The sequence below is a fragment of the Lagenorhynchus albirostris genome, chromosome 5 (genome assembly GCF_949774975.1).
Source record: "Lagenorhynchus albirostris chromosome 5, mLagAlb1.1, whole genome shotgun sequence".
Classification (NCBI taxonomy): domain Eukaryota; kingdom Metazoa; phylum Chordata; class Mammalia; order Artiodactyla; family Delphinidae; genus Lagenorhynchus; species Lagenorhynchus albirostris.
In genome coordinates this window covers 87,212,668-87,239,352 of record NC_083099.1, presented here as the reverse complement: position 1 = coordinate 87,239,352, position 26,685 = coordinate 87,212,668, and the positions used below count along the sequence as shown (strand labels likewise).

Here is a 26,685-nt window from a genome sequence, read left to right as displayed (position 1 = left end):
ATTACTTCAGTGACCTGTTTCAGTTAGTCAAGTTTTGCTATTCTGCTTTACATTTGCATTTAAAGCATTTTAGAAGTCTGGAAGAAAGGAAAAAACAGCACCAAGAAGGCCTCTATCTGAGTGACACTTTGCCTCGAAAGAAAACCACACCTTCCATATCCCCTCATTTCAGCAGTGCTACTATGGGGAGAAGCACCGCCCCAAAGGTAGGACACGGGGAGAACCACGGGCTTCACCTTCAGTGAGTCTTTTTGTCCTTATGTTGACTGACATGCAAAGGCCCCTAAAGAAAATGCTAAATAATATACCATTAAGTTTGCTTGTTGGGCAGACGTCATAACTAAATTGCATTTTCTATCCTGTTCAGAGGATGTTTGGAATTATACGCTCTGGGACCGAAGCACCTGGTCCAGGGTATTTTCTACCACCACACAAGTGGTGAGTAGCCTTCACTTATGTGACACACTCCCGTAGCTGTATCCCAGATATGGAAATTGGAGGACATAAGCTCTGGATTCCAGGAATAATGGCAAAAAATATATATCGGACCATTTCTTGGAGCTGACACTGGGCTAAGCCTTTGACGTGGATTGTTTCTTTGTAAAACCCAATAACACTAGGTAGTAGAGGTACTAATTAGTATCCCCATTGTATACATGGATAAAACTGAGGTGGAAAGAAGCTAGGTGACTGGTCCACCTGGTCACCTGAAGCTGGTCGGCCCTGAAGCTAGAAAGTGGATCCATGTGGTCTGATGCCTGAGCTGCCCTCACGCCTGTTCTGCTGCCTTACCAAGGGGTCGTGGCAGGAAGAGGGGAAGGGCAAGTGAGAAGGAGGTTTTGAGTGGGACAGACTTTGGAGTCCTTCCCTTGTCCTTAATCACTTTGTTTTCATCTGTTTTATAAACTGGTGTTCCAAGGAATTTGCTATTTTAAAAGTGGTAAAACCACCGGGATAGTTAATATTACGTGTCTCCAGTTTTCAGCCCACTCGCTCACTTGGAGCAGATGGAAATTGGTGCCCTTGTAACGTGTGTGGATCTCCTCTGTCCTTGTGCATGATGTGCATGCGTTCTTGTCCCTGCATCTGCTCCTCTCGCATGAAGGACTTTGAGTTGTTCTCCAAGGTGGTTTTGGACAGTGTTTTCCCTATCTGTCTTCACTTTTGGAACTGCTGCCACTGGAGGAATGGCTGTGATGTTGAGACTGCTGTGGAGCTCCTGGGGAGGGACGGCGACTGGGCTTTACCATTTAGCATCAACACACGGGGTGCAAAGACCTACCTTCGCTGCCTTCTGCGCTTAGATAGGAGCTAGGAACCAGCGATGTGACCATGTCCAGAAGGACCATTGGGCCTGCAGTTTGCCTGAGTTTTTCCTCCTGTTTCTCACAGGGCCACCTGCCCCTGGGACAGAGCAACAGCTGTGGCAGTGTGCTCCCCCACTCGCTGGCAACCATGACCAAAGACTCAGAATCTCGGAGGATGCTCAGAGGTAGGTACCTTTTAAGCCCAGTGTCATGTCCTTTGTCAAGCATTAGAATTCCTCAGGGAGGGGGAGACCAAACAGAGTTGGGGATCGTTAGGGAGGGGATCAACCTAAGTCCTCAACTTTACTCTTTTCATTTTTTTTGAATTTTATTGAAGTATAGTTGATTTACAATGTTGTGTTAATTTCTGCTGTACAGCAAAGTGATTCGGTCAACTTTACTCTCCATGGGTCCACTTAGGGGAGGGATATATATATGTATACTTCCTTATTGTTGTACTGAGATAAGTTTTCCTATATGCACATTTGGCTGGTACCTAACCATTGTATTTTATAAATTCAGTAGACTTCTCAATCAGAAAGGCCCACAGAGAATACTAACCTTCCCATTTGATTGGGAGAAGGAAAAAAGAGACCCCTGAGATCGATTACCAAGGCACTTAACCAAGTCAGATCACTCGCCTGGTTTGTGGCTGAGCCGCCCTGTTGAACACGTGCTAAAGACTCATTGAGCTGACACAGAGCACTAGTGGCTCAGGACAGACTTCCCTTAGGCCTTTTAAAGTGGGTTGAGCTTTTTTTTTTTTGGCGGTAGGCAGGCCTCTCACTGTTGTGACCTCTCCCATTGCGGAGCACAGGCTCCGGACGTGCAGGCTCGGCGGCCATGGCTCACGGGCCCAGCTGCTCCGCGGCATGTGGGATCTTCCCGGACCGGGGCACGAACCTGCGTCCCCTGCATCAGCAGGCGGACACTCAACCACTGCGCCACCAGGGAAGCCCGGGTTGAGCTTTTATTCTATGTGGTTGTTAGGTTTCAGGTAGACTTGGACTCTCAGCATGTTCTGTTTCTTTGTAATATGTTGCATCTCTAATGGGGTTCTCAAGTAGTCTTTGTGGGGCTAGAAGAAAATACCGTAAGGCAGTTCCAGAGGTGAGCTTCTTGTGCAGATTAGATTTATTGTGTTAACACGGTAGTTTAGGTTAGCTTATATTGGCCCTCACTTTTGAGCAGGCATGGTGCTAGACAGCAAAAATACAAATAAATTACATGATCTTTGCCCTTGAAATGCCTAGAGTCTCATGAGGAAGAGAAAAACAAACAGATGCTTTCAATAAAGTGTGGTAAATGCAGTGATGGATGTATGCCCGGGATGTGAATGGGGATGCTGACAGAGTGATGAGCGTCTGGCCTCTCAATGTGTTCATTAGTGGGATTGAAACCCTTCCCTCCAAGCCAGCTTAGAGGCAGTTCTGACTGCTCGACCTCTTTGCTAATGTCACCAGGGAATAATCACTAGTACCATTAGAAATATGTTTATATATTGGTGTATATATATGCATGTATACATAATGTGTATATGTGTGTGGATAAGTGAGCTATATCTATATCACTTGAATGAGGATTTCCTATCATTAACAGAGTGATTTAAGAGTTAATAGAAGCTATGGTGTTCCTAAAAGTGGTTTATAATATATGAGAGGTTTACAGTGTTAACCTTTGAATAAAATACATTTGATTGAACTTCTCTTTTATTTTATCATAATTTCTTAATAAACTAAAAATATCTCTTATGGTATATAAATAATAAACATAAATGAGTATATTTTGGCTCTCATTAATCACTGTTCGCTTGTGGGTCAAGTCTGTTTTCTGTTGATGCATTTCTCTGTGATATTTATAGACTTCTTTTTAAATGGATTTTTCCCACTGGCTGAAGGCATCAAAGTTTGGACTGGCCACGGCACCCACACTTTATGTTGAAAGTTTTTGCCTTAAGATAGAGAGTAAGAAAAACTAGTCCTTTATACCAAACAAACCTGTAAACAATACTGTGTAAGAGGATTCTTGTGAGAATATGGTGAAACTGGAGGGATGTTTGATCTCTATTTTTCTCATCTGTGTTCCCCCCAAATAATGGGAATCCCCATGTTAGGTCCATGAAGAAGAACTGAGCCAGTTCCCTTAGGTCACATTAGGTACCGTCTACAAAATCTATTGTCTTTGACCTGTCTTTTGTGCCCCTGTTCTTCACTGTTGGGTCTTTTGTACATCCCAGAAGTCTGCAGCCTGTCCTTCCCTGCTGCAGCTCTGAGTGGTGTTCCTCTTAAAGAGTTTCATGTAGTGATGATGAGACAGCTTCCGAGGAAATAGAGAAGCCTCATATGTGTGCTGACCCAAGAGGATGTGATGTATCTTGTGAGGCCAGCCTGCCACCCTTGGCTTCCCTGCCCAGAGGAGGAAGGCTCAGGGACTGCAGTTTTTAAAATTGGCAGGATTTTCTACTAAAATTGGACCATAAAATTGGCAGGATTTTCTACTAAGCCCATACAGGTGGCCCACAAGGACCAGGGAGGATGACTCATAATTTCATTTGGAATTGTGTTTCACTACTACTTGTTGGCTCCATTAAAGTAGCAAACACCAAGTAAAAGTCCATGGTTTTGAAAAAATCAGACCTTGCACATTTTTCATTAACTCAAATTAAATAGGTCTTATCATTTTTGTGACTTACACAAATTAACTTAAATGAACTATTTTTTTGCTGCTTATTCGTAATGGATACATCAAGGACGATGGTGTAAGTATAAGTCTTCCTTCAATAAGCACGTTTTTAGTAGCCCTGACAGCGTGAATCATGCAAACAAAGATCTCTGAGAGCAGAGTTTAAAGCAGAGAGTCCAGGGACTCAGATCCTAAAGTTGCAATGGTTATTGGCTTTTGTACAATTTGTGAACTATTCCTTTGTAAGCTTTAGAATGAATGAAATCTTTGTCCTTTTATCTTCTGTTCAATGCAGGAAAGCCCAAGAAAGGTATGACAACCTCCCTGTGTGGTGTTTTTGTTTCCAGCAAATAATGAAAGGTCATTGTCATCTTTAAGAAGTGATCAGATTTAAAACTGTACAATGGTGGACTTTTAGTCTAATGATTATTCCTTTTTACACATTAGAGGAAAATTGTTGCACATTTGCTAGAAGCACAATGCTGCGTGCAGCTGCTGTTCATTGACCGGCAGCTGCATGACCCTCTTTGTTTTGATTTTTTTATTGCAAGGTCAGACCATGCAGGAAACACGAGTGCTTCGGAAGCACCGTTTTGTAAGACTCAGGATCTAGATAAAGAAAAGAGTGGGCCTTGTGATGTGTGTAGGCTAAGTGTAAAATATGATGTTTCCCCTTTATAAAGGCCAGGTATAAATAAGGCAGGCGGCAGGCTATGTGAGACGATGGAAGGATTTAGGAGGCGCCTACCTATTCATTCCATTTAAGCCTTGAGACTTAGTAGAGAGTGAAGAACAGCCTAAATTGCTGGCTAGAATAAATGATTCTTATGTGGCTGGGAGACAGAAATGTAGGGCATTAAAAGACCGACTTGTTATAAAGTTTGATGGACTGTGCTTCAAATCATTGAATGGCATTTTACAAACCTTGAGTCTTAAAAACTATTTGTTAATGTCTTCTTGGAAAAAAGGATTGTTTTATAGATATAATCTTGTTTTTATTCTCCCTATTTTCTAGTTGAACATGTGTGAAAAATTCTTTTCTCCTGTAACAAATCATTTTTGACTGTGTGCATGTATCAGAAGCTTGTTTTTGTTTTGTTAACTTCTTGAGTTCGCCTCTATAAACTCAAATTTAATCTAAAAATGTGAATATCTTACCTTGTCAAGCTGGTATTGTTACTAACACAGTCAATGACTGCATGTCGGAAGACGTTTATTTTCCCTGGCCCTTTGTCATCCTTTTTGATCTTGTATCTTTTTCCCTTTCTCTATCATTCTCCTCCTCATTCCTGACTTGTCCTGCACCTTCGTCTTCTGGCTGTGGACTATGGTTAGGAAGAGTGAATGTCTCAGCAGGTGAGATATTGTCAGAAATACTGATTAATTTTATCCTCTTAAACTGAGGTTATAATTTTAAGTCATCTCATTTTCTGTATTAAGGCCCAGATAACCATTTTATGGTATATAACACACATTTGGAAAATATTGGCAAGATTATATATCCCACAATGGTTAACTCACAAAGCACTTTTCAGGTACAATTAGCCAGAATTCATAGAGATTGACATTAAAAATAATGATAACAATAATAATAATAAATGGGCCTTGAACGTCCAACCTATTGGCTCTTCCGGGGCAGTGAAGAGAGTTGAGTTGATTAGGATTCCAGGTATGTGCTATGCTTAGTGACCAGCCTCAGATATTATCAGGTCTTACTTTATAAACTTTATAAAATACCCTATTCAAACAGCCACTTCTATCTGGACAGGAAGGATTTAGAGCATTTACAAGGCCCTTTTTACTTTTCAGATGCTGTCCCACTGCTGAATATTATTCTTGCTACATAATTTAAAAACAAAAAACCAAGCAGTCTCAGGGCTTTGGGGAAGTCTCATTTTTTCCAGTCCACTTACTTTGCCCCACCCGAAACAGTAGATGCATTCCACTTCCTTATTTAGTCACTAATGTATTGGGTTGGCCAAAAAATTCATTTGGGTTTTTCAGTAACATCTTATGGAAAAACCTGAACAAACTATTTTTGGAATTTCTTGAACAAGTGCATTCAGTCAGTGACTCTTTATTTTGTGACATCTGAATGCTAAACAAATGGGGATTCTGTGGTGAACAGGACATATATGACCCCCTCCCTGATAACTCGTACTTGAGCAGTGGCTTAATCCAGCTCACACCTGTTCTGGTGCTGCTTCATGCACAGCAGTTCTTCTTGGGTCTCCTACCAGGAACGCTCCTTCCGTCTCCTGTGCTTCCATGGTGTCCTTCTGTTGAAAGTATCTGTACCTTTAAATGGCCAGGCCAGAGCCTGGATCCTAAAGCCAGCTCTTAGGAATCACGCTGGTGCAATTCTGGGGTCACGAGGGAGAGGTCCATGCCCTCGATTGTAATTGTAACTTGTTTTTTTGGAATTGTTCAGGAGGGAGGAGGCTAAGCCAGGTGACAGCTGAGTTCACTGAGATCAGTAAAATATTGCCGGTTGCGAGGATAGAAGGGACTGCATAAGATGGACATTCCCACTCACACTGGATCCACAGGAGACTAAACTCTTGCCTTGGAAGCTACTTGTTAGAAGCAGCCTTTTTCGTTTAAGTTGCCACGAAAATGCAAGGTGCTTATCCTACCACCAGAGTGATGCAAGGTTTTCTCAGACGGAGAGCAAAGAAATAAAATAAAAATAAAACACGTAGTGAGGCGATCTAGGGAATTTACATTCACAGTCCTTAGCGCAGCACACATTGTAACACGGCTCTCCCTCATGGCCACATCTGAAAACATGGAGCCAGTTTAGTTTACTGTCTGCCTCACCTGAAGGTGGTAAGTTCATTTTCTTATTCTGTGGTACTTTTGGGGAAAAAAAAAAAAAATCCTGGAACATCTGAGAAGCAGGGCATACAGTTGCTTTAAGAAGAAATACGTTCCCCCTCTTTTCTGCTTTTCCAAAAAAGTGTTAATTGCATTGTAGGAACTGGCTTTTCCTCATAGCGAAAAACTGAAGGGAAGGGAGGTTGTGGCACCTGTCATCACCAAGGAGATAAGTCTTATATGTTTGAAATGACAGGGCTGTCTTTTAGGGATGTTTTGTTCATACTAAAACAAGGAAATGTCTTCCATGTCGTTGGTGCCAGTGTGAAGGTTTCCTTGCCAACGAACCTTTTTTGAAAGTATAAGGAAAGATATGTGTGTGAGCTTTTCAAATAATTTCTGGTGTTTTTTTTTTTTTATCGTCCCCCTTTTTTTTCATAATGAATAATTGGAAACGATTTAACAGGAGCAGTTAGTAATTCCAAAAGTTCAAGTATCAAAGGTAAATATTTGAGTAATGAATTATTTTGCCATTCTTAAGACAAAAAAAAAAGGCACAAGCTCCACGCTTATGAACACACTGGCTTTGTGTAATGCTTTTATGCATTAATCATTACAATTAATAATATTCTCTCTAAAGTCTCATGATGTGCTATTATGATTTGCATCTTTCCTTAGCAAAGTGATGTGTAGTTTTTACATACGTGTATATTTATAACTTACAATTACATCTTATATCAAGGAAACTTATTTTCCCAGAAATGCCTTAACCTGAACTAACATATTTTCACGCAGACATCTAAAACTGCTCTAAATACTAATGGCATGCAAACTCCTCATGGAACTCTAATCATTTTACAGATTTAGTTTTGGTCTATAATGCTTTGTTAAAGCATCGTGGATGTGGCTTCCGTTTTTAAATGGAAATATTTAATGAACAGCTGAGGAAGCTGTTTGGAATTACTTGCCTTCTTTTGCCCTCTGGCCTGCTTTTTGTCATTTCATTACTAATGAAAAGCCTCATAGAGAGGTAGGTAAAGTACAAGAAAACAGGGAAAATCCAGATGGTCCAACTGTAAACTCTTCATAGGTCTGGTAAGTAAATTTGATCAGGGAGAAAGTGATTGCAAACTATGGTCCTGGTTAAAGAAACATCTTTTTAATGAATTAAGGGATTTGTTTATCACTATGACCCCTGATTCCCGAATACATGCTAAATAGAGAATTGAAAGGAAGAATAATTTGATTTGTGATGCCCAAAATCAACTACCAGAAGAAAGCCATAGGATAACACAAAGTCAAGCCAGTGGCCTAATGTACCAGCTGACCAGGTACCAGGGTAAGGAAAACCCCTCTTATTAGTGGCAACTTTTGCTCCTGTTGATGGGATCCCTATGTTTTCATACGGTTGATATCACCAACTATCTGAAGGCTGGCTGTTAAGGCAGAAAAAGAAGAGAGCTATATATACGCTAATTAGGAGGAGTACAGCCATTGGAAGGATTGTTGATTCTGAGTGTTTTAAATAAGTAATTGGCAGACAAGGGAATTTGAAAAAAAAGAATGAGAAAAATGTCCGTTTGAACATTAACCAGATTAAAAGTGTGAGTGATATGAGTGAGACACGGGTTTCTCAAATCCTACACCTAGATGATCCACCTATTTTAGGACCAGATCCAGTACCCTTTAAACTGCAATACCACTGAAGAAGGGACTGCCCGTAAACCCTGGTGTTGCTTGTCACTAGAGTCATCTTGCTTCACTTAAACCCAGCTATTATCGGAGGATTCACGGCCTTTAAATGTGTTTCTGTTTTGGTTTTGTGTGTGTGTTTGTGTGTGCGTGCTGATGTATTATTCTCGGTTGTGCTGAGATGTAGAAATGCCATAGGAAAGTGTCAGGTGATCTGCTGACAGAAAAGATCATTCCCAAGACCACTTCTTTGAAACTCTTCCTTGCACTGAGCATTATGCCATTTCTTTGATCTTCTTGGCTTCAAAACAAATTAGACCAAGGCCCCAGTTTCATAGGCAGATGTTTTGGGTTCCTGGTTTAAGCCTTAGAAGATCTAAGACTGAAAAAAATGAGGCATACTAACGTATTTATGGCTCTCTCCTTAGGATATAATCACCAACAGATGAGCGAAGGTCAAAGGCAGAAGTCTTCTGAATTTTACAGCCGCACAGCATCTGAATCAAATGTCTACTTGAACAGTTTCCACTACCCAGATCACAGCTACAAGGACCAGGCCTTTGATACTCTGAGCCTAGACAGCTCTGACAGCATGGAGACAAGCATCTCTGCCTGCTCACCTGACAATATCTCTAGGTAAGATGTATTCCTGGGGAAGGTTTCTGGTTTGGAAAAGCACCTGTCGGTTTCAAAAAGTAAAGCCATCAATTTGGGGCCATGTATACGTACAAGCCCAAATATCTGAAACATAAAGACTCTACAGTAGAGAAGAGGGTTGGGTGTCATGGTGGTCTTTGAAAGTAGTTTCTTTGTATCCTGTGTGACTGAGCCAGTCACACACCATCTAATCCATTTTCTCCTTTATTCTTTACGCGTATACTGTGCTTCAAAATGGATTTGCCTCTGTTGATTGACTCCACCTTCATTAGGACTACTTTTGATTCAGTAAAGAAGTAATTTCCAGCAACAGAGTAAGAATTTGAAGGATATCTTACCCTTATGTTTTGCTGAAAGGAAGGCATTAGCTGTTCTGCATATTAAAATTTTGTAAGGATTTAACCATTCACATTCATGTTCATACTTTGAGGCAAGCAAAGGTGGTCTTAGGGGATTATGGCCAAAGGTGCATCTAAAATATGGATCTAGTCAGAGCGCTCCTTCAAAAGCTTGTGATGGGGACTTCCCTGGTGGCACACTGGTTATGAATCCGCCTGCCAATGCAGGGGACACGGGTTCGAGCCCTGGTCCGGGAAGATGCCACATGCTGCGGAGCAGCTAAGCCCGTGCGCCACAATCACTGAAGCGCCTAGAGCCCATGTTCTGCAACAAGAGAAGCCACCACAGTGAGAAACCCGTGCATCACAACGAAGAGTAGCCCCCGCTCGCCACAACTAGAGGAAGCCCGCGCATAGCAACGAAGGCCCAATGCAGCCAAATATTAATTAATTAATTGAAAAAAAAAAAAAGCTTGTGATGATGCCCTACTACCTTTTTTTTTTTTTAATTTGCGATACGCGGGCCTCTCACTGTTGTGGCCTCTCCCGTTGCGGAGCACAGGTTCCGGACGCGCAGGCTCAGCGGCCATGGCTCACGGGCCCAGCCGCTCTGCGGCATGTGGGACCTTCCCGGACCGGGGCACGAACCCGTGTCCCCTGCATCGGCTGGTGGACTCTCAACCACTGCGCCACCAGGGAAGCCCTGCCCTACTACCTTTTGAATAAAGTCAGACCCCAGAGCCTGGCATTCTAGATCCAGCCCAACTCCCCATTCATTCTCTCCTCCTGATACACCTCCCAGAGTTTCTTATTCATTGAGAGGGCGAAGAATTCTCAGATCTCTGTGCCTTTGACCATATTGGTTCTAGCCTTGGGATCATGTAATCTGTTCTTTCTTTTATTTATATGCTCATTCATTCCACAAATCCTTATAGAATATTCTACAGTTAACAGTGAGCCGGAGTGGGCTCAAACTGGCTGGCAAGAGCCAGAGGTGCACATCTCCTCCTAACTCTGTGATCAGTGATGTCATGTTGGTAGCTTGAAATTGGCCACGGTGGGAGTATTTACTCCACATAAATAGACATTTGCTGCATATCAGGGGTTTTGTTTTTCTCCAGAGAGCTAGTTTACCAGCACACCACTATCTAGAGTCAATTCATCCTCTCATTTGTTTATTCCCTCGACCTGTACTTACTGAGCATTGAGAGTGTCTGACATTGCAAAATGTCTTTACCTTCCCCCAACCCCTCCCATTTTAGCCTGGAGAAAGTCTTCTCATCCTTTAAGCTGAAACTTAAGTTGGAAACTCATGAGAATTTCTCCTTTCAGGGCATTTTTCTTTCATGTTTCCATGGAACTTGATACTTTTTCCTATTATATCACTGATCACATTGCAGCATACAGTTTTTTTCTTCAATAATTAATTGGTACATTCCTCAATGTCAAGGAGGATGTCTAATTATCTTTTGTTTTCCACATTCGGCAGAGATCTGGGCACATAGTAGGCATTCAGTAAGTGTTGGCTGAATAAATACCTCGGGATATTTGATTTTTTTCTTTGTTTGATCTATTTCAATTGGCTGAGAACCATTATGAGTTCAACCCCCCAAGCATCCAATATTTAATCAATGTTCATTGATCAATTGTGTGTCTCAAGTGAAAATGTCTAGTTGAATAATGGCCTTCAAAAAAACTTTCCTCTATTGCAATGAAGTCACAGGCTGGGACAGGAGCTTTGGGGGCTCGACCTGACGACTGCTGTGCTACTGCGAGCAGATCACAGAACTCTCTCGGTCCTGATTTGCTCATCTGCTAAGTGGAGGATTGTTTCTTGAATGCAAGAGGATGATGGATTTTTAAATATTTGGGTGGAAAATTACCATCGTGTATATAGAATTTCTTTCTACACAAAGGTTTGAATTATTTGCTCCTCACCCCCGCCCCCCAAAAAAGGAGTGACAGAGACAGAGGGAAAGTAATATCAGCAAGGTATACTTAGCTTTGGGTTAGTGTCTCATAAATGAAAAGAATATGAGAGACCTCAATCTAACCAGATATTATAGCCAGGAAATCTGGGAAGTGGAAGAAAAGAAGAAAAGGATAGAGGCTACAGTTTGTGGTAAATAAAATATAGTGTATTTTAATTCTGGCATCATGTTTGAAATATTGATATTACTGGATATATCCTGTCAGAGAAGGAAAGGAGTCCCTTGGGAAAAACACTAAAGCAACCTTGAGAATTATAGGTATTTCTCCTTGTTACAAGGGAAAACTTAATTTAATTTAAATTTAAGTAGGGAGTTATATAATAATAAATAATAAAACTAATTTTTTGCTGCCATTATTTTTTAATGTCAGAAGGGTTAGTATTTCACTTCATTCAATATTAGAAGATACGGTATCTCACTTTTTTTTTTTTTTTTTTTTTGGCGGCACGTGGGCCTCTCACCATTGTGGCCTCTCCTGTTGCGGAGCACAGGCTCCGGACGCGCAGGCTCAGTGGCCATGTTTCACGGGCCCAGCCGCTCCGCGGCATGTGAGATCCTCCCGGACCGGGGCACGAACCCGCGTCCCCTGCATCGGCAGGCGGACCCTCAACCACTGCGCCACCAGGGAAGCCCATATCTCACTTTTTAAAAAATGAAAGACACTTGAGTGTGTGGAACAATTGGGCATCAAACCATCCATCTCTTGCTCTGAAGGAGCTCTCGTAATACCCGCTGCTCCCAGGAGGATGTCAAAGAGTCATGCAGGGTTGCTTGGAGCTGATGTTCTCAGGACAGAAAGCCTAGAACTTTGAGTACTCATTCGTAAATGCCAGTAAACCGACCAATTAAATGTGTTACTTTTGAATAACAGGACACAAACAAAAGTCAGCAACACGGCAACTATTGTATAATGATGATGGGAGGAATAAAAGTTGACGGTGCAGCCGTTTCATTTCCAAGTAAAGGGATCTCAGAGGGGTTTCTTAGGCACTCTGCACTTTTGCAAGGTGTTATTTTGAAAACATCAGACTACTTTCCCAAATAATTGTGAACATTTTAAAGCAGTATTCCTGTGGTGAACTCCTGATAGCTTGACCATTCTTTTGGTCTATTTTTGAGCCATCTTTAATAAATAAATACACTCTATATTATAGTTTGCCTATCTTGGTGGCTTTTTCTGCTCCATTTTCTGCCCCCTGCCTCTTCATCCCCACCAAAAACTGAAAGTAAATATGCATCCCTTCAAATGATCACTCCTCAAACCCCATCTCTCATATTTAAAGGTGGTAACAGCAGCAGTGCAGCAGTGAGTACAGGAAATTACCTTAAAGGGAGACACTTCAGTTAGACTTACCAAGCGTTAGAAGTTTAGGTCTAGAGACTTAAGCACAGTGGCCACCAAAATCTTAATTTAATTTTATTTGTTCACCTACTTACTTTTTCTTTAAATGGTTTCCAAAGGTAGAAAATGAGAATTGACTCCACTAAATGTGCCACATTAAGAGGATAGCATTATTGCAGAGTGATCATTCCTGGAAGGTAGCTACATGTGGCCATGATCATTTTCCATAGTTACTTCGCAGAGAACTGACCCAGTGCTGCTAGCAGTCATAGATAACTAACCAATCACCATGGTCAGAAATTACAAATAGTATTTATTTAAATATGCTGTCAGATTCTCTGAATGTCAAAATATTGAAGCCAAAGTAGAAGATGCCTACAAAAGGTCTAGTATAAATAAAAGGGACAGAGAGAGAAAAAACAAACAAACAAACAAACAAGCATTTCTCTTCTGTGCCGCCATCTACCTAAAAAAAATTCATGCTGCCCTAAGATAAGCTTGTACCTATTTTTATGAAGGAAAATGATGTGATAAACATCAGGAAAATGGTAATAGGGAACTAATGTTTGGCATGTATAGTATGACAGCACATCCTAAATGGGAACTTTTTGCAGACAGGTAGAAAAAGAAAGAACTAAAAATTTTTCTCTTTTTTTAGATTTTTAAAAAATTATGTATTAAAATATCCTGAAATTATACACATTTTAAAGAGGTAATTCCATGCTGAAGTTCTAGCAACATAAACTTAGTCTTGTGGTTTATTATGTCACAAAAAACCATTGGTAGAATTATCGAATTACTCAGAGTTGTGGGTACCTTTGCCTTACACTTTTTGTTGAGACATCATTTTCGTGTCCAGCAGAAAGTTCTTTGAGTCAGACAGTGTTTTTGCTTTTTCAACATCATTACTTACACTGTACACAAATATAAAGCTAAGAAAACAGGTCTTGGGTCTTAGAAAACAGCAGCTGAAGGTCAATTCTGCATAAAGTCTGTTTTCTGCTAAAATTATTGAATGAGCTCATAGAGTGTAGTGTTCTGAATACCACTTAAAATTATATGTTCTTATTACTATTGCTAATAAGCCCTGACCTTGTGTTCATGCTTTGAGAAAATGTTAAGGAAGTTGATCTCTCATTATAGTTATTACCCACCAGCAGTTTGTGTGTGGAGCGGGGACAAGACTGGGTATGGGGTTGAGGGCATCCAAGGCTGAGCTTGGTTTTAAGAGATACATCAACCAGAATTTCAGATACTTCTAATCCCTTCGTTTCAGGCAAAGGTTTGTATTCTGCTTTCTACCCTAGATAGTCAACACCCAGTGTTTGCATTTTATTCTAGGGAATTCTTTCAGAAGAGATACTGAAAACCAGAGGATTTCAGAGGAGGGCAGACAGCTGTCAAAGAGACCAGATAGCCTAATCTTTTTGAATAGAGAAAGATTAGACATTTTATAAGGAGTAATAATTTGCTTAACCTAAAAAAATGCTTGAGATAATGAATTGAAAATAAATATTCTGGGACACTGGCTTTTCATTTAGTGGCAACATTGGTATGCTGAAGGCAGTCTTGGAAAAGTTTTATGTTTTTATGGAGAATTTTGTTTTGCGTTTTGCTTATTTATTTGTTTGTTGTATGACAATGTTCTTGTTTGCTTTTTTTTCTTCCTTTTTCTGTTTTTGCCTTTGCCCCTAAAGTGAATATTCTAAAAAGCAAATTCAGATTTTGCTGAAAGGTATTATTCAGCACTGAAAACTAAATCTGCTATTTAGATTCCTGTACCCTTGACTGAAGTTTCATTTTTCTTTATGAATATGGGTTTTTACCAAAGTTGGTCACATAAAAAAAGTAATCTTCAGTTGATAAAATAGAATATGGCTAAGTAGAGAAAGGAGGCAAAACTAGTCATCTTTTTTTTTTTTTTTTTTTGCGGTACACGGGCCTCTCTCTGTTGTGGCCTCTCCCGCTGCGGAGCACAGGCTCCGGACGCACAGGCTCAGCGGCCATGGCTCACGGGCCCAGCCACTCCACGGCATGCGGGATCTTCCCGGACCGGGGCATGAACCCGTGTCCCCTGCATCGGCAGGCGGACTCCCAACCACTGTGCCACCAGGGAAGCCCAAAACTAGTCATCTTTATACGATTAATGACCAAGTGATTCAGTATTATTCAGTATCATACAGTAATTACATATGAGATCAGAAATGTGCCTGCCTTCTGAAGGTCAGAATTTGGAGCAATGGGAGAAAGCATTGCTCCTCTTGTAATTTAGGTGGGCTGGAGAAACCAATGATGAGTGTCTTGTGCTACAGGTAATGCATTACAAAGTGTATCTTCAGTGACTTCAGGCTCTCCCTCGGCATGACAGGTGCTAGCCAAATGGCATTTCATTTGTTCCATGCCATTGTATTGACAAGTCTTCACCCTAAATTTCTATAGCAATTGCTTTTGCTTTTCACTGCAGGTGCAGTTCTGATCCCCCCAAAAGTATCAGGTAGTGGCAACACAGTATCATAGAGCAGCAATAATTTTGCTGAATAAAAGTGGTTTACATGTCAAGGAAATATTAAATCAATAGCAAAAGTGTAGCTATAGAGAACAAGTAGGTGTCCATGGATAAAAATTAATTATTTTTTAACAAAATAACCAAAGTAGCTCTTAAAGTATATAAAATATAATTTTTTTACTGCCTCTATAGTTTTGTCTTCTCCAGAATGTCATATAGTTGGAGTAATAAAGTATTTATCTTTTCAGATTGGCTTCTTTCACTTAGTAATATGCATGTATAGTTTCTCCATGTCTTTCCATGGCTTGATAGCTCGTTTCTTTTTAGTACTGAATAATATTCCATAGCCTGGATGTAGTATGGTTTATTTATTCATTTACCTACTAAAGGATATCTTAGTTGCTTCCAAGTTTTGGCATTTATGAATAAAGCTGCTATAAACATGTGTGCACAGTACTGATTTTAAGATAAACCATATGTCCTACATTACTGTGGTCATGTTTCTCTTCAAAAGAACTCTTAGCCCTCAAACATCCTAGGTTTGAGTTGATCAACAATATGATTTAGGGAGACTATACTAATGATTATCTTATTCATTTTTATATGAATTAATTTTTATATGAATGTGTGTAGCAAACATGAACCCCTACTGTGTGCCAGGCTTTATGCTATGGAGGATACAGGCACAGAAGCCTCTCTATAGCCAAGAGAGTCTAGAAAAGAAGATACATTTAAGTGACTATGCAAATAAACACGCATGAGAAATAGCATTGGTTCTCCATGGCTGGAACATCCAAATAAATAAGTTTTGACTTAGGCCATGGTCCTTTTTTTCCAGAATAGTCAAATAAAATGTAAACAAGGGAAAAATAATATATTTTGTTTAATGTTAAACATTTCTAAGTTCTTCTCCTTCTCTGTTCGTTATCCTGTCTGGTCTTGCAGCTTTTACTCCCTTTGGTTTTTTCCTTCACGTGTTTATGTGATGTCTTTCTCAAGACGCCTTACTTTTGAAGCTCTTGAATCCCTTCATGTGGTTTCCTCGTTCGTACGGTGGACGGGCTTTATGGGCAAAACTGGCCACTACCCTTCTATTGCACCTGTAAGAGAATTCATTTTTTTAATTGGCCATCTTAGATCACCATTTAAGAAATAAAATGTCCACAAGCAAAAAGGCATAACAAAAAAGTAGCTGGTGATACATGATCCCGAACCAAATAAAGTGACTTCCAAATTTAGGGGTCATCTACATAGAACTTTGGGGAGAGTGTTGCTGGTCTGGCATCCCTGAATAATTAAACTAACGGGAAGACTTCCCGCAAGCCAAAATTTTTAGACTTTGGAGGAAACATTTTGAGAACACAGTTTGTAGGAGTTGGTTTTGGTTTATTTATGAGTAAAGCACTTTATTTGGTATTATTTTCCTCGCCTATGTTTTATCTCTTAAAACTGAGGTAAGTGAAGTTTCACCTACAGTTTTCAGAGTTGAATTGACTTGCCTCTTCAGACCAGTGATTCTTGTAAGTAACATCCTTTAAATTGTATTGGATCTTGTCGTGTGTGTGTGTGTGTGTGTGTGTGTGTGTGTGTTTGAAGAGACATCAGTAAGAAGCAGTATTCTTGAAAGGCTTTTGTGTTTTCTTCAGTGCCAGCACTTCAAATATTGCCCGAATAGAAGAAATGGAGAGACTTTTGAAGCAAGCTCATGCAGAGAAGACCAGGCTTCTTGAATCCAGGGTAGGCCTAATATCTTTCATGTAGTAGTTCAAGATGCCCTGCACTTGACACTGGGAAACTGTTTTCAGGCCTCAGTAAGCAGCGTGATCTTGGAGTAGTCACTCCACCTTTCTTGGCCTCATTTCCTTTTTTATTTTTGTCCGTGCCACATGGCTTGTGGGATCTTAGTTCCCTGGCCAGGGATTGAACCCCAGGTCCTCGGCAGTGAAAGCAAAGAGTCCTAACCACTGGACTGCCAGGGAATTCCCACTGGCCCCATTTTCCTTTCTGAGAAGTGAGGGTGTTAGAGAGATGTTCTCTACGGCTCTTTACTGCACTAGCATTTTTCATGATGTAAAATGTATATTGTGTGGACATAAACTGAAATGAATGCTTTGTATTACATTTTGCCTTCAATGGCGCCTTTGTTTGCCTGCCGGGGAACAGGAGGAATGGCAGGTCTTTACGCGTTCTCTCTGCCTTGCCAGTTCGTGGTAAAGACACTATTGTAATATTAAAACTCCCATGTTATTGTGACTGTATTTCAAGCCAGAATCTGAACTTCCTTAGGAATTCCCCAAATGCCTTTGCATCCTGCCTGAAAGGGCACCTCCTTTCCTCTTCTAACTTCCCTGGGCACTTCCTCTGTGACCGTCGGCCAGGAAGCCACAGAGCAACAACAGGAATTGGAAGGACCTATGGCCATCAAAGAAAGGCCAAAAGTTGTGACTGATGTTGGGTCACAGTTAGTGAGCCTTTTTTATATTAAAAATGGAGAGTTTTTAATATATGGGGTCATTAGTATGAAATGACTGAATAGAGTCACAAGCTGTGTTTCACTTAATATTTCATTTTTAATTAAATGTAGTGGTTGCATTTCTGCACACGATGCTTTTGAAAGTTCTGTGAATGGTGATTACGGGTGTTTTAGTCTTAGATATATACTGGGCTATAAAATCAGGAATTGTATAGTGAGAATTATTTGTTTTCGTATTGGAATCATTCAAGTATAACCAGTATGTCTGAAAATTTTTTCTGCATAATGATATTTAGGAACGGGAAATGGAAGCCAAGAAACGAGCTCTGGAAGAAGAAAAACGACGCCGAGAACTCCTGGAAAAACGATTGCAGGAAGAAACCAGCCAGAGGCAGAAGTTAATTGAAAAGGAAGTAAAAATAAGGGAGAAACAAAGGGCACAGGTTGGTTGGTCAATCTGGATGGATTGGAGTAGGTTGCCCCCTGGTGGTCGTTTTTCAGAAGACGGTCATGCTATGTCTGAGGATGCCTTTGGTTGTGCTGCCTATTAGCCCTAGACCTGTAATGGCTGAGAGAAAGATGTGCATTAATGGGCCAAAAAAATGTGTGTTTATTTCAAAACCCACTGGGAACTACTAACAAAATGATATTTTTCTTTAGTTATATGTGGCACATTTTGATTGGAGAGGCACTTTTTCTTCTACCCATTTTTTTGTAATATATTTAAAAGGAGAATGTCTTCTTGAGCAGCTTTGAAAATGCAGCTGGATTCATTACTGAAAACAAATACAACACCCAAACTCAGTTGAGAAAGAGAAGGGATTCTATTAAGACATCTTTTGGAAGCAAACACTCCAGAACAGGATACTTTTACCAGACCGGTTTTTTGGTGGTGGTGTTCATGTTCTGGGTTTTTTTTTCCTAACCACTGTGTTGTCACACGTTTCCCCTTTCCTGCATCAGTCCACACACATGTGCACAGGATTCCTGAACTCAAGCAAAACTCAGGAAAACCATCCACTTTGTTTGACTTCCTATCTCAGTCAGTAGAGTCTGAGTCTCTGTTCTTGTCACTAGAACTGCTTACATAATGTATGTTTCCTGAGAAACTAAAATAAAATTTTAAGTGCTATGTAATTTAAAGTTCAAATCAGTTTTACCAAAGCTTACTAGACTTCATTGAAAAAGGTACCAATTCCCTTATTCCTCACAGTTGCTGGCTGTCTGAAGTACAACGGTTGGAGACTCGCCTTAAGGCTTCATGTGCTTTGAGGGCTCAGTAAATCTGTGGCATCTGTCTAACGTCAAAGTACCACAAAATCAAAGGCAAAATAAAGGCAAAATACAAAGTAAAACTTGTTCATTTTATTTCATTATGCCAAACCTCTGTCACATTTTGATTTAGTGTAAAGGTCATCCATGCCTGTTTTATATCTGAAGCCAAAACCAAAAGGCACAATTCTATTTTAATCCCAATTATAACTTTTGCTTCCAAGTGTATGATTAGGTTATTTTCCCCCAGGGCAAAGGGGTGGGGTTATTTAACAGGATAAAATAAAAGACTATTTTAGAAATACTACCCGTGGCAATATGTGCTTCCTAGATTCGATGAACCTCTACTCCGGCCATAGTAAAATAAAAGACATCTATGTACATCTCTTCAGTGTCTCGTCCTGGACAGTTCATTGGGTACAGCTTTGATTCCACTTCTTACCTTATTTTAGCTTCACTTTTCAAAACATACATCTCTGCCTTCAATTTCTATCACAGGGTGTATGCAAGCCGACATGTACATACACCCTCGGGGGCTGGACTTACTAAATAATGTTCAGTCGATTGTGTCATGTCTGCGGTTATTTAAGGAGAACTATTGTTGAGTTGTGGCAGGGAGAACTCCTGGATACATTACAGAGGAGGAGGCCTCATCTGTAAGGAGCAGCCCAGATAACTTCATGCCTTATTTCCCTGTGTTTTTAAGTGCTAAGTACCTCTGTTAAAGCTAAGGTAAATGACATGTTTCCATTTTCTCATCTGGCCATTTCAAGGAATAGAATCTGTTGGCCTGAGTTTATCCACATTTTCCCCCCCATACCATAGCATCCTTCTTAAAATGCCATTCTCTTTTTAGATTCCAAATGACAATGTTTAGCTTAAGTTCTCATAATCACATGGACATTTTAACACTTAGGCCTTTCAGTTCACTTTCACTTCTAAACATCTGTGACCTAAAACAAAACAAATAATTAGCTATAGATGAGATGGGCTTGTGCTTTTCCAGGCTCGACCTCTGACCCGTTATCTGCCTATCCGGAAGGAAGACTTTGATTTGCGCAGCCACGTGGAGACTGCTGGCCACAATATTGATACCTGTTATCATGTGTCAATCACAGAGAAGACCTGCAGAGGATTCCTCATCAAAATGGGTGGAAAAATTAAAACTTGGAAAAAACGTTGGTTTGTTTTTGATCGGAACAAGCGCACCTTCTCTTATTATGCAGGTGGGTGATAAAAAAAATCTGAGTTATATATTCAAATCAGGAATTCTCTGTTAAAGAACAAAGGCAATGAAATTCAGAATACATAATTAGAGTGATAAGTAATAGAATTAATGGCAATATTAGCTTGGTAGATGTATATTATTTTCTATTCAGATTATATGGTCCACCTGATATGAATTTCCTCTAGAAATAATAAAAATTATGTTACTTAAAAAGTGTGAGTTAGTCTATTCTAGTTCTGAAATAAGCTCAAGCCCAAATAAATATTAAATGGAATTTATTTTTTAGACCAAAATATTATCTTTTAAACCGTGAAATCAGAAAAAAAAAGGGTTCTATTTATTTCTCTATGGTCATATGCTCTAAAGTCACACACAATTAGGCAGCTTAACTGACAGTCATTCAACTGTAGTTTATATACTAGATTGACAATTTCAGCACAGAGAGTGAAGCTTATCAGTGAACTAGTGAATAAGTAAGTATTTATTAAGTGACTGGAATATTTTTGGATTCTTTAAATGATGGATTATGAGAACGATACCCTACTGAATCTTCTATAAATACAGGAGTATTTGTGTAACCGGTTTACTTATTAAGAAGCCCCTTATTTACACGTAGATCACATATGAAATATGTCCATTAGCAGCATAAGAATAGCTCTGCCCTCTTTTCAACTGCTGAGTAATAGGAGAATCAGACTAGAGGTTATGAAGAGACCCTGCCTTGGGGTGATTGTATCAGCATTTATGAGCATTGTTGGGAATTGTTACCAAGTGTATCAAGGTAATAAAAAATAACAGTCCAATCATTTAATCTGTAGTGTGAGGTCAGGGTATGTTTATGAATAGGGGTGTGAGCAACCAAGAAGCATGTGGAAGAAAGGAAACAGTGGCAATGGAGCCCCAGAATCGGGGTGAGGAAAGGGCAGGGGGTGCATGCCTTTCAGTTAGGGGCTCTTTGGGTGGGGTTCCAGTTGCTACAGGGGCGAGTGGCCTGAAGTAAATGGTCTACTAACCCTCACAGGTTGCCTCTCTTGGGCTTTCTGACCTTGGGTTTTATAAGAATCCAGAGACAGTCTCTTTAGTTAATACAATAGAAAAGATGCCTATGTAATAAATGCCAATTTAGTGTCTGCAAAATGCATAAACAAAACTTTGCTACATGCTAGTCTCCAAAGACAACCTCAGCCAGAATTTTCCAAAAATAAAATTTTAAAATAACTCAGACAAAACAGCTTCACTCTTTTCTGCTCCTTTTCTCTGGGATTTGTATTTCATTCTTCAGCTTGTATTTTTCAGATTCTTCCTCATATCTGAAGTCCCCTACAAACAAAAGTTTCCTTCCCCAGTTTTCTGCCTGCTTTGAAACACTGACAAGGTTTACTTTTATCTCCAGATTTTATTTTACCTCTGTTTCCAAAAAACAAAGTATTATTGTTTTCCCATGAATTCATTGTTGCAGGACCTTTTCCACCAAATGTTTGAGAGACACATTGACCTCCTCTTTCACAGAAACTGGTGGAAACCCACCGAACATGGTATTAATTAAAACAGAGTTTCCCTAGGAACTAAGTCTATATAATGAAAGTAAGTCTCTTCCCATCACAAAAGTTCTACCTTTTCTAACACTGTTAAGCCTGAAATATCCTTTCAGACTTACTCCATTCCTTTTCATGTATGTTTCAGTCTATATAGGTATTCTTTCTTCTTTAATACAGTTAGGACCAAATCATTCACTCTGTTCATACCTTTCTTCACATAACAGTATTTCAGGATTTTTCTCTTTGAGCACTTGCAGATTTACCTCAGTCTTTTCAGTGGCTGTGTAGACTGCAGTGTACGGCTGGTCTAGCATTAGATCAGTTCCCTATTAAAGCTCCAGCAGATCTTCTGCAGCTTGTGCTCTAACGAACCCAAATACACGTGCATGTGCATGAGTAGGTCTTATACGATACAGTTTTAGAAGCAGAATTGCTGAGTAAGAATTCTGGCATTTTTCATTGTGTATGTTTGACCAAATTGACTTCCCAAAAGAGACTTTCTCATTTGCATTTCCACCAACAGGGTATGATAGAGTCTCTTTCTCTGTATCCTCATCCATCATTTTGAGATTCTTTAATGTGCTTGCATGTGTTATCATCCCTGCAGAGTTTAAGTTACAAAATGTCTCAAGAACATATTGGTGTTATTAGGCACCACAGAGTGATGCTGTTTGGTCGGTGGTTTGGTTGTTTGTTTTTGTTTTGTTTTATGCTTTGTTTGGTTTTTATGGCAAATCTGACGAAATCTTTGGAAGCGGTTTGGAAAACGCTGCACTGAAAGGACATTAAATTATTGACATGAAACTCTGTTGAGAACAGGATAAAATATCAAGTATACTAGACAAGAAATTTGATAGGAAAGAAACATAAGTAGAATCTTATTTTAAATTAGAAATCAAAAAACACACTTGTTACAAATTTCATTGCAACAGAGCTGCATATTAATATTTTCATTACAACTACTATCTTGGAGAATGTGGGGAAATAATTTATCTTGATGTCAATGGTGTTTACACTTTGTGTGCTAACCTGACAGTCAGTATTCTGGGTCACCTTTTGACTGCTAATTTGTGAAAAGCCTTGAGTAAAGTCACTTAGTCTCTTTTGTTTAAGGTTGCTAATTCCAACCTTTTTTGTTTTTCTTTTTTCAGGATAGAGTGTGGCTAATGTACTAACCTAGGTTATCTTAATTCATCTTAGATAATTTAAATGCTAGATAAATATTTTAATGATGATAGTTATAATGAAATTATAATTTTTCCTGTCCATCAGTGGTGATAAAGTATTTGTTTTAACACTCATCTACCATTGCAGACAAGCATGAAGCTAAATTAAAAGGAGTAATATACTTTCAAGCCATTGAAGAAGTCTATTATGATCACCTCAAGAATGCTAATAAGGTAAACATTGAATTTCAGATTCCTACGATTTGAATGCATAATTAAGTAGGGGAAAAGGTATTTTTTTGAATTCTAATTAATTTCGATTTGTTATTCTGACATAATGGGTAGATATGATCAGAATGGTGCTGGAAAAGTAAACATGGAAGTAAAGTAATTAGTGCAGCTGATCCTTTTGTGAAAAAATAAATCATGACAAAATGAGAAAATATTCTGGATATATTGGTTTGGGAGACCCTGTCAAGTAACTCTTTGCTAGGCTTCTAAGAAGGAGCTACTACCTACTTACGAGGAAGATCATAAGGAAACATCTTAGTAGGGCTAAGAATAACATTTATTGAGCTATTTTTAGAGCACCCACTATCAGCTAGATACCCTGCTGGAGCTTTTCAAGTAGCTGCTAAAACTACTGGTGAGCTCACTGTGAGAGTTCTTGTGCAGAAAGGCCAGAAATATGGTCAATCTTGAGAAAGGTGTTGAGAGCGAGGGAATAGGTTACATTAGAACAGAAGTAATAGCTACATAGAAGCCTTCACATATCTCTGTGTTACATTTAATGTTATAATTTCAAGATTTTATTTTATGTTCTTTTCCTTTTTTTTTAGAGTCCTAATCCATTACTCACCTTTAGCGTCAAGACGCATGACAGAATCTACTATATGGTGGCCCCATCGCCAGAAGCCATGCGGATCTGGATGGATGTTATAGTTACTGGGGCGGAAGGTTACACTCACTTCTTGTTGTAGTGAACTAACGCAATAGTCCACTTCAGGGCAGACTGCAATAATTTCTTACAAGAATAAAGCCATATTCAACACCAGGTGGAAAGACCCAAGAGACCCGTCCCTTTAACTATGGATACTCAGAACTGTTTTCATATAAACAGGAAGTCATTTGTAAAAGGGAAAGAAGGGATTTTAATTCAAAGCTTGAGCATAAATAACTCAAAGCTTGATCATAAATAGCAAAGAATTGAAGCACCTAGGAGAAAGAAAACACTATTTTCGTAAATAGCATCACTTATAGGAACATTTCTTATAAATTCTTTTTTATCAATTGTTGATTTTGGTGAAATAAACTAAACCGTTTACAAGTGTCTATATGTACTTGGAAAATATGAAATTATTTTAGCATCCAAATCATTGGCGTTGACTTTACTGGTAATCAACTGGCTTTTTTGAAAAAGGAGTATTTTGCTGAATGTTATTTTATAAATATAAGCAAATAAGGGCTTGGAAGGGAATATATTGTACGAGGAGTTTGGCCCTACTTTTAAAGTACTACACCAAAACCAAAGACTTGATATCACCTTTGTTTAACAGTAGCAGTTTCAAGTGATGAACTGCAGTTAGTGTTATTCTACATTTTAAAATGGTACTTTGATGCCAACAAGTGCCCAGGAAGTTGACTTTGAAGAATCACTACCAGCATAAGCTACTGTACATATATAGCAAACTACTCTTCGTAAAAGAAGAACAAAAAGCTGTGTGTTTTCTAAGAAGCAGTCTTAGACATTCTGTCACATTGGGCAATTTAAAATAAAGAGAATACTTAGGAGCTATTTTGATGAAGACTTCTCCATTCCCAGTACTGAGAATAAAGGCAACCAGTAGCTGATTTTCTTTATATTATCTGATTTCTCTTTGTTGCAGCCTCACATGACACAACTATGAAATACAGCTGTTTTCACCAAAGAACAGACCAATTAAAATCCTTATTTACAGAAGTATTGTGATTCCATGAAAAGGCAAATGAAGTTCAACTTAATGTACTCTGTAATGTACTATTTTATTATGTATTTTCTTTATAATTAGCCTTTGTTTTTTAGAGTTAAATTAATTTTTGTTGAATGAAATGACTTCAGGAAAGTCCTTTTATAATGATTTTCAAATGCCATTTATCCTGGTTTGTCATGTTGTGTGCGTTTGTAAGTATGAATGTACTCTTTCTACACATTGGCAAAAGAATAGAAGCGGAAAATAATGACATTACTTACTAGTACAAGCGAAATGATTAGATTAGAAGTGTCTGTAAAATCTTTGTCAGGCCTGCCTGGGTACAATTTTTTTTTTTTTATTTGCAGTGGTTTGTATACATGTTGCCAATAATAAGATTTTGCAACTGGATGACACATGATTTTACTTGAACAGTGAAGGACAAAATCACAATTGCAGAAGACATTTTTATAATCTGTTTTTTCAGAGTTCACCCCTAAACCCTGTAATGAGAGTGAAATACAATTGTTAAACTTTTGTTGGTTAATGTAAAGATATAACTTTTCTGAACTGTACTTTACCCTCTTCATAGGATTGTAAAGATATTCTAATCAACTTTATGCCTTGCATGATATAGTAAACCTTTCCAATATGTGTGTTAAAATATGTTGAGTTTGGATTAAAATATTGACCAGATTTCACATTTGAAAATAAACTCATCTCTCATTAGGAAGTCACCCATTGGTTACATGACAGAGGATGGATTAATCAGCAAAAGTCCATTGTAGAATCGACATAAAGGTTGTTGTGTGCTAACACTATGACTTGTAGTTTATAAACTGAAGTAATCAGAAATATCTCTGGACACATTCCTGTTGCTAACAAAATGAGATAACCCCTGAGAAACCTGACATCTTTTTGTCTAATTGCACAGATGCAATTACTACTGGGGATTGAAGGACTGTATTTACCTATCCTTCTCTCTGATGGGGAAAAAATCATGCAGGTATGAAGTTAAAGTTCTAAGGCTTTACTTGGTGGGGACATCATTTGTTTCCCTGAACAAGGCAGCAGATTTCAGAGGAAGAAACCGCCCTCTACGGTATGTCCTTTCACACCTGTCAATGAAGGCAACATTGATAGTAGGTTAACGGAAACAAATTTGTCTACTTCAGGCCCATTGGTGTCAGTAAAAGCATCTTCACTTGACTCTAGCTACAATTTTTCCTGATTTGTTATACTGATGAAGGTGGATGGAGAAAATGGTCCATGGGTTTCCCTGCTTTTTTTGTGCAGTGCCTTTCCCACTATGAGAACAAGTAAGATTTTTTTTTCCTGCACATAAAATGAAAGAAGACCTGCAAAAATAAAGGGACAGAACAGGGACAGGAATGATTGGGAATATTTGCAAATATCCAGAACCATAGGGAGAAGTGTTTATTGTTAAGATACAAAGGATGCTGAAGTGATGTGCATTGGGCATCACCTTAGTGATTTTAGTCACTTTAGAGTCTACAACAGACTTAATGGAGAACTAGCAAAATAGCTCAGCAGCTTTTGGAGAAAGTTGCTAAATCAAGCAGCTGTCAAGGAGGTGTTTCTGGCAATACACCTCTCAAGAAAGAGATCTATTAAGTTTTTATTTATCCAGCTTTTCTGGTGTGTTCTAATAGGACAGGTTCTCAAGACTCCAAAGATAGGCTGGATTCACTGTATCCAGTATTAAA

The 26,685-nt window shown here is 39.2% G+C and overlaps 1 protein-coding gene across 16 annotated transcripts in view; it reads left to right on the top strand.

Moving 5' to 3' along the window:
• The window catches only part of PHLDB2 (pleckstrin homology like domain family B member 2), a 130,420-nt gene extending 104,766 nt beyond the window's left edge, over window positions 1-25,654 (top strand). For 9 of the 16 annotated variants that reach the window (XM_060150621.1, XM_060150629.1, XM_060150622.1 and 6 more), the window contains 9 exons: window positions 66-206; window positions 1,393-1,492; window positions 5,325-5,345; window positions 8,927-9,134; window positions 16,979-17,069; window positions 18,102-18,248; window positions 20,084-20,303; window positions 23,158-23,243; window positions 23,849-25,654. In XM_060150621.1, the coding sequence (XP_060006604.1) occupies window positions 66-206; window positions 1,393-1,492; window positions 5,325-5,345; window positions 8,927-9,134; window positions 16,979-17,069; window positions 18,102-18,248; window positions 20,084-20,303; window positions 23,158-23,243; window positions 23,849-23,989 (1,155 nt within the window). In that variant the 3' untranslated portion in view covers window positions 23,990-25,654. Of the gene's footprint in view, window positions 1-65; window positions 207-1,392; window positions 1,493-5,324; window positions 5,346-5,798; window positions 5,852-8,926; window positions 9,135-16,978; window positions 17,070-18,101; window positions 18,249-19,018; window positions 19,382-20,083; window positions 20,304-23,157; window positions 23,244-23,848 lie in introns of those variants that run through there. The other 7 variants (XM_060150628.1, XM_060150624.1, XM_060150619.1 and 4 more) reach the window with 5 other exon arrangements.
• The last annotated feature ends 1,031 nt before the right edge of the window (window positions 25,655-26,685 follow it).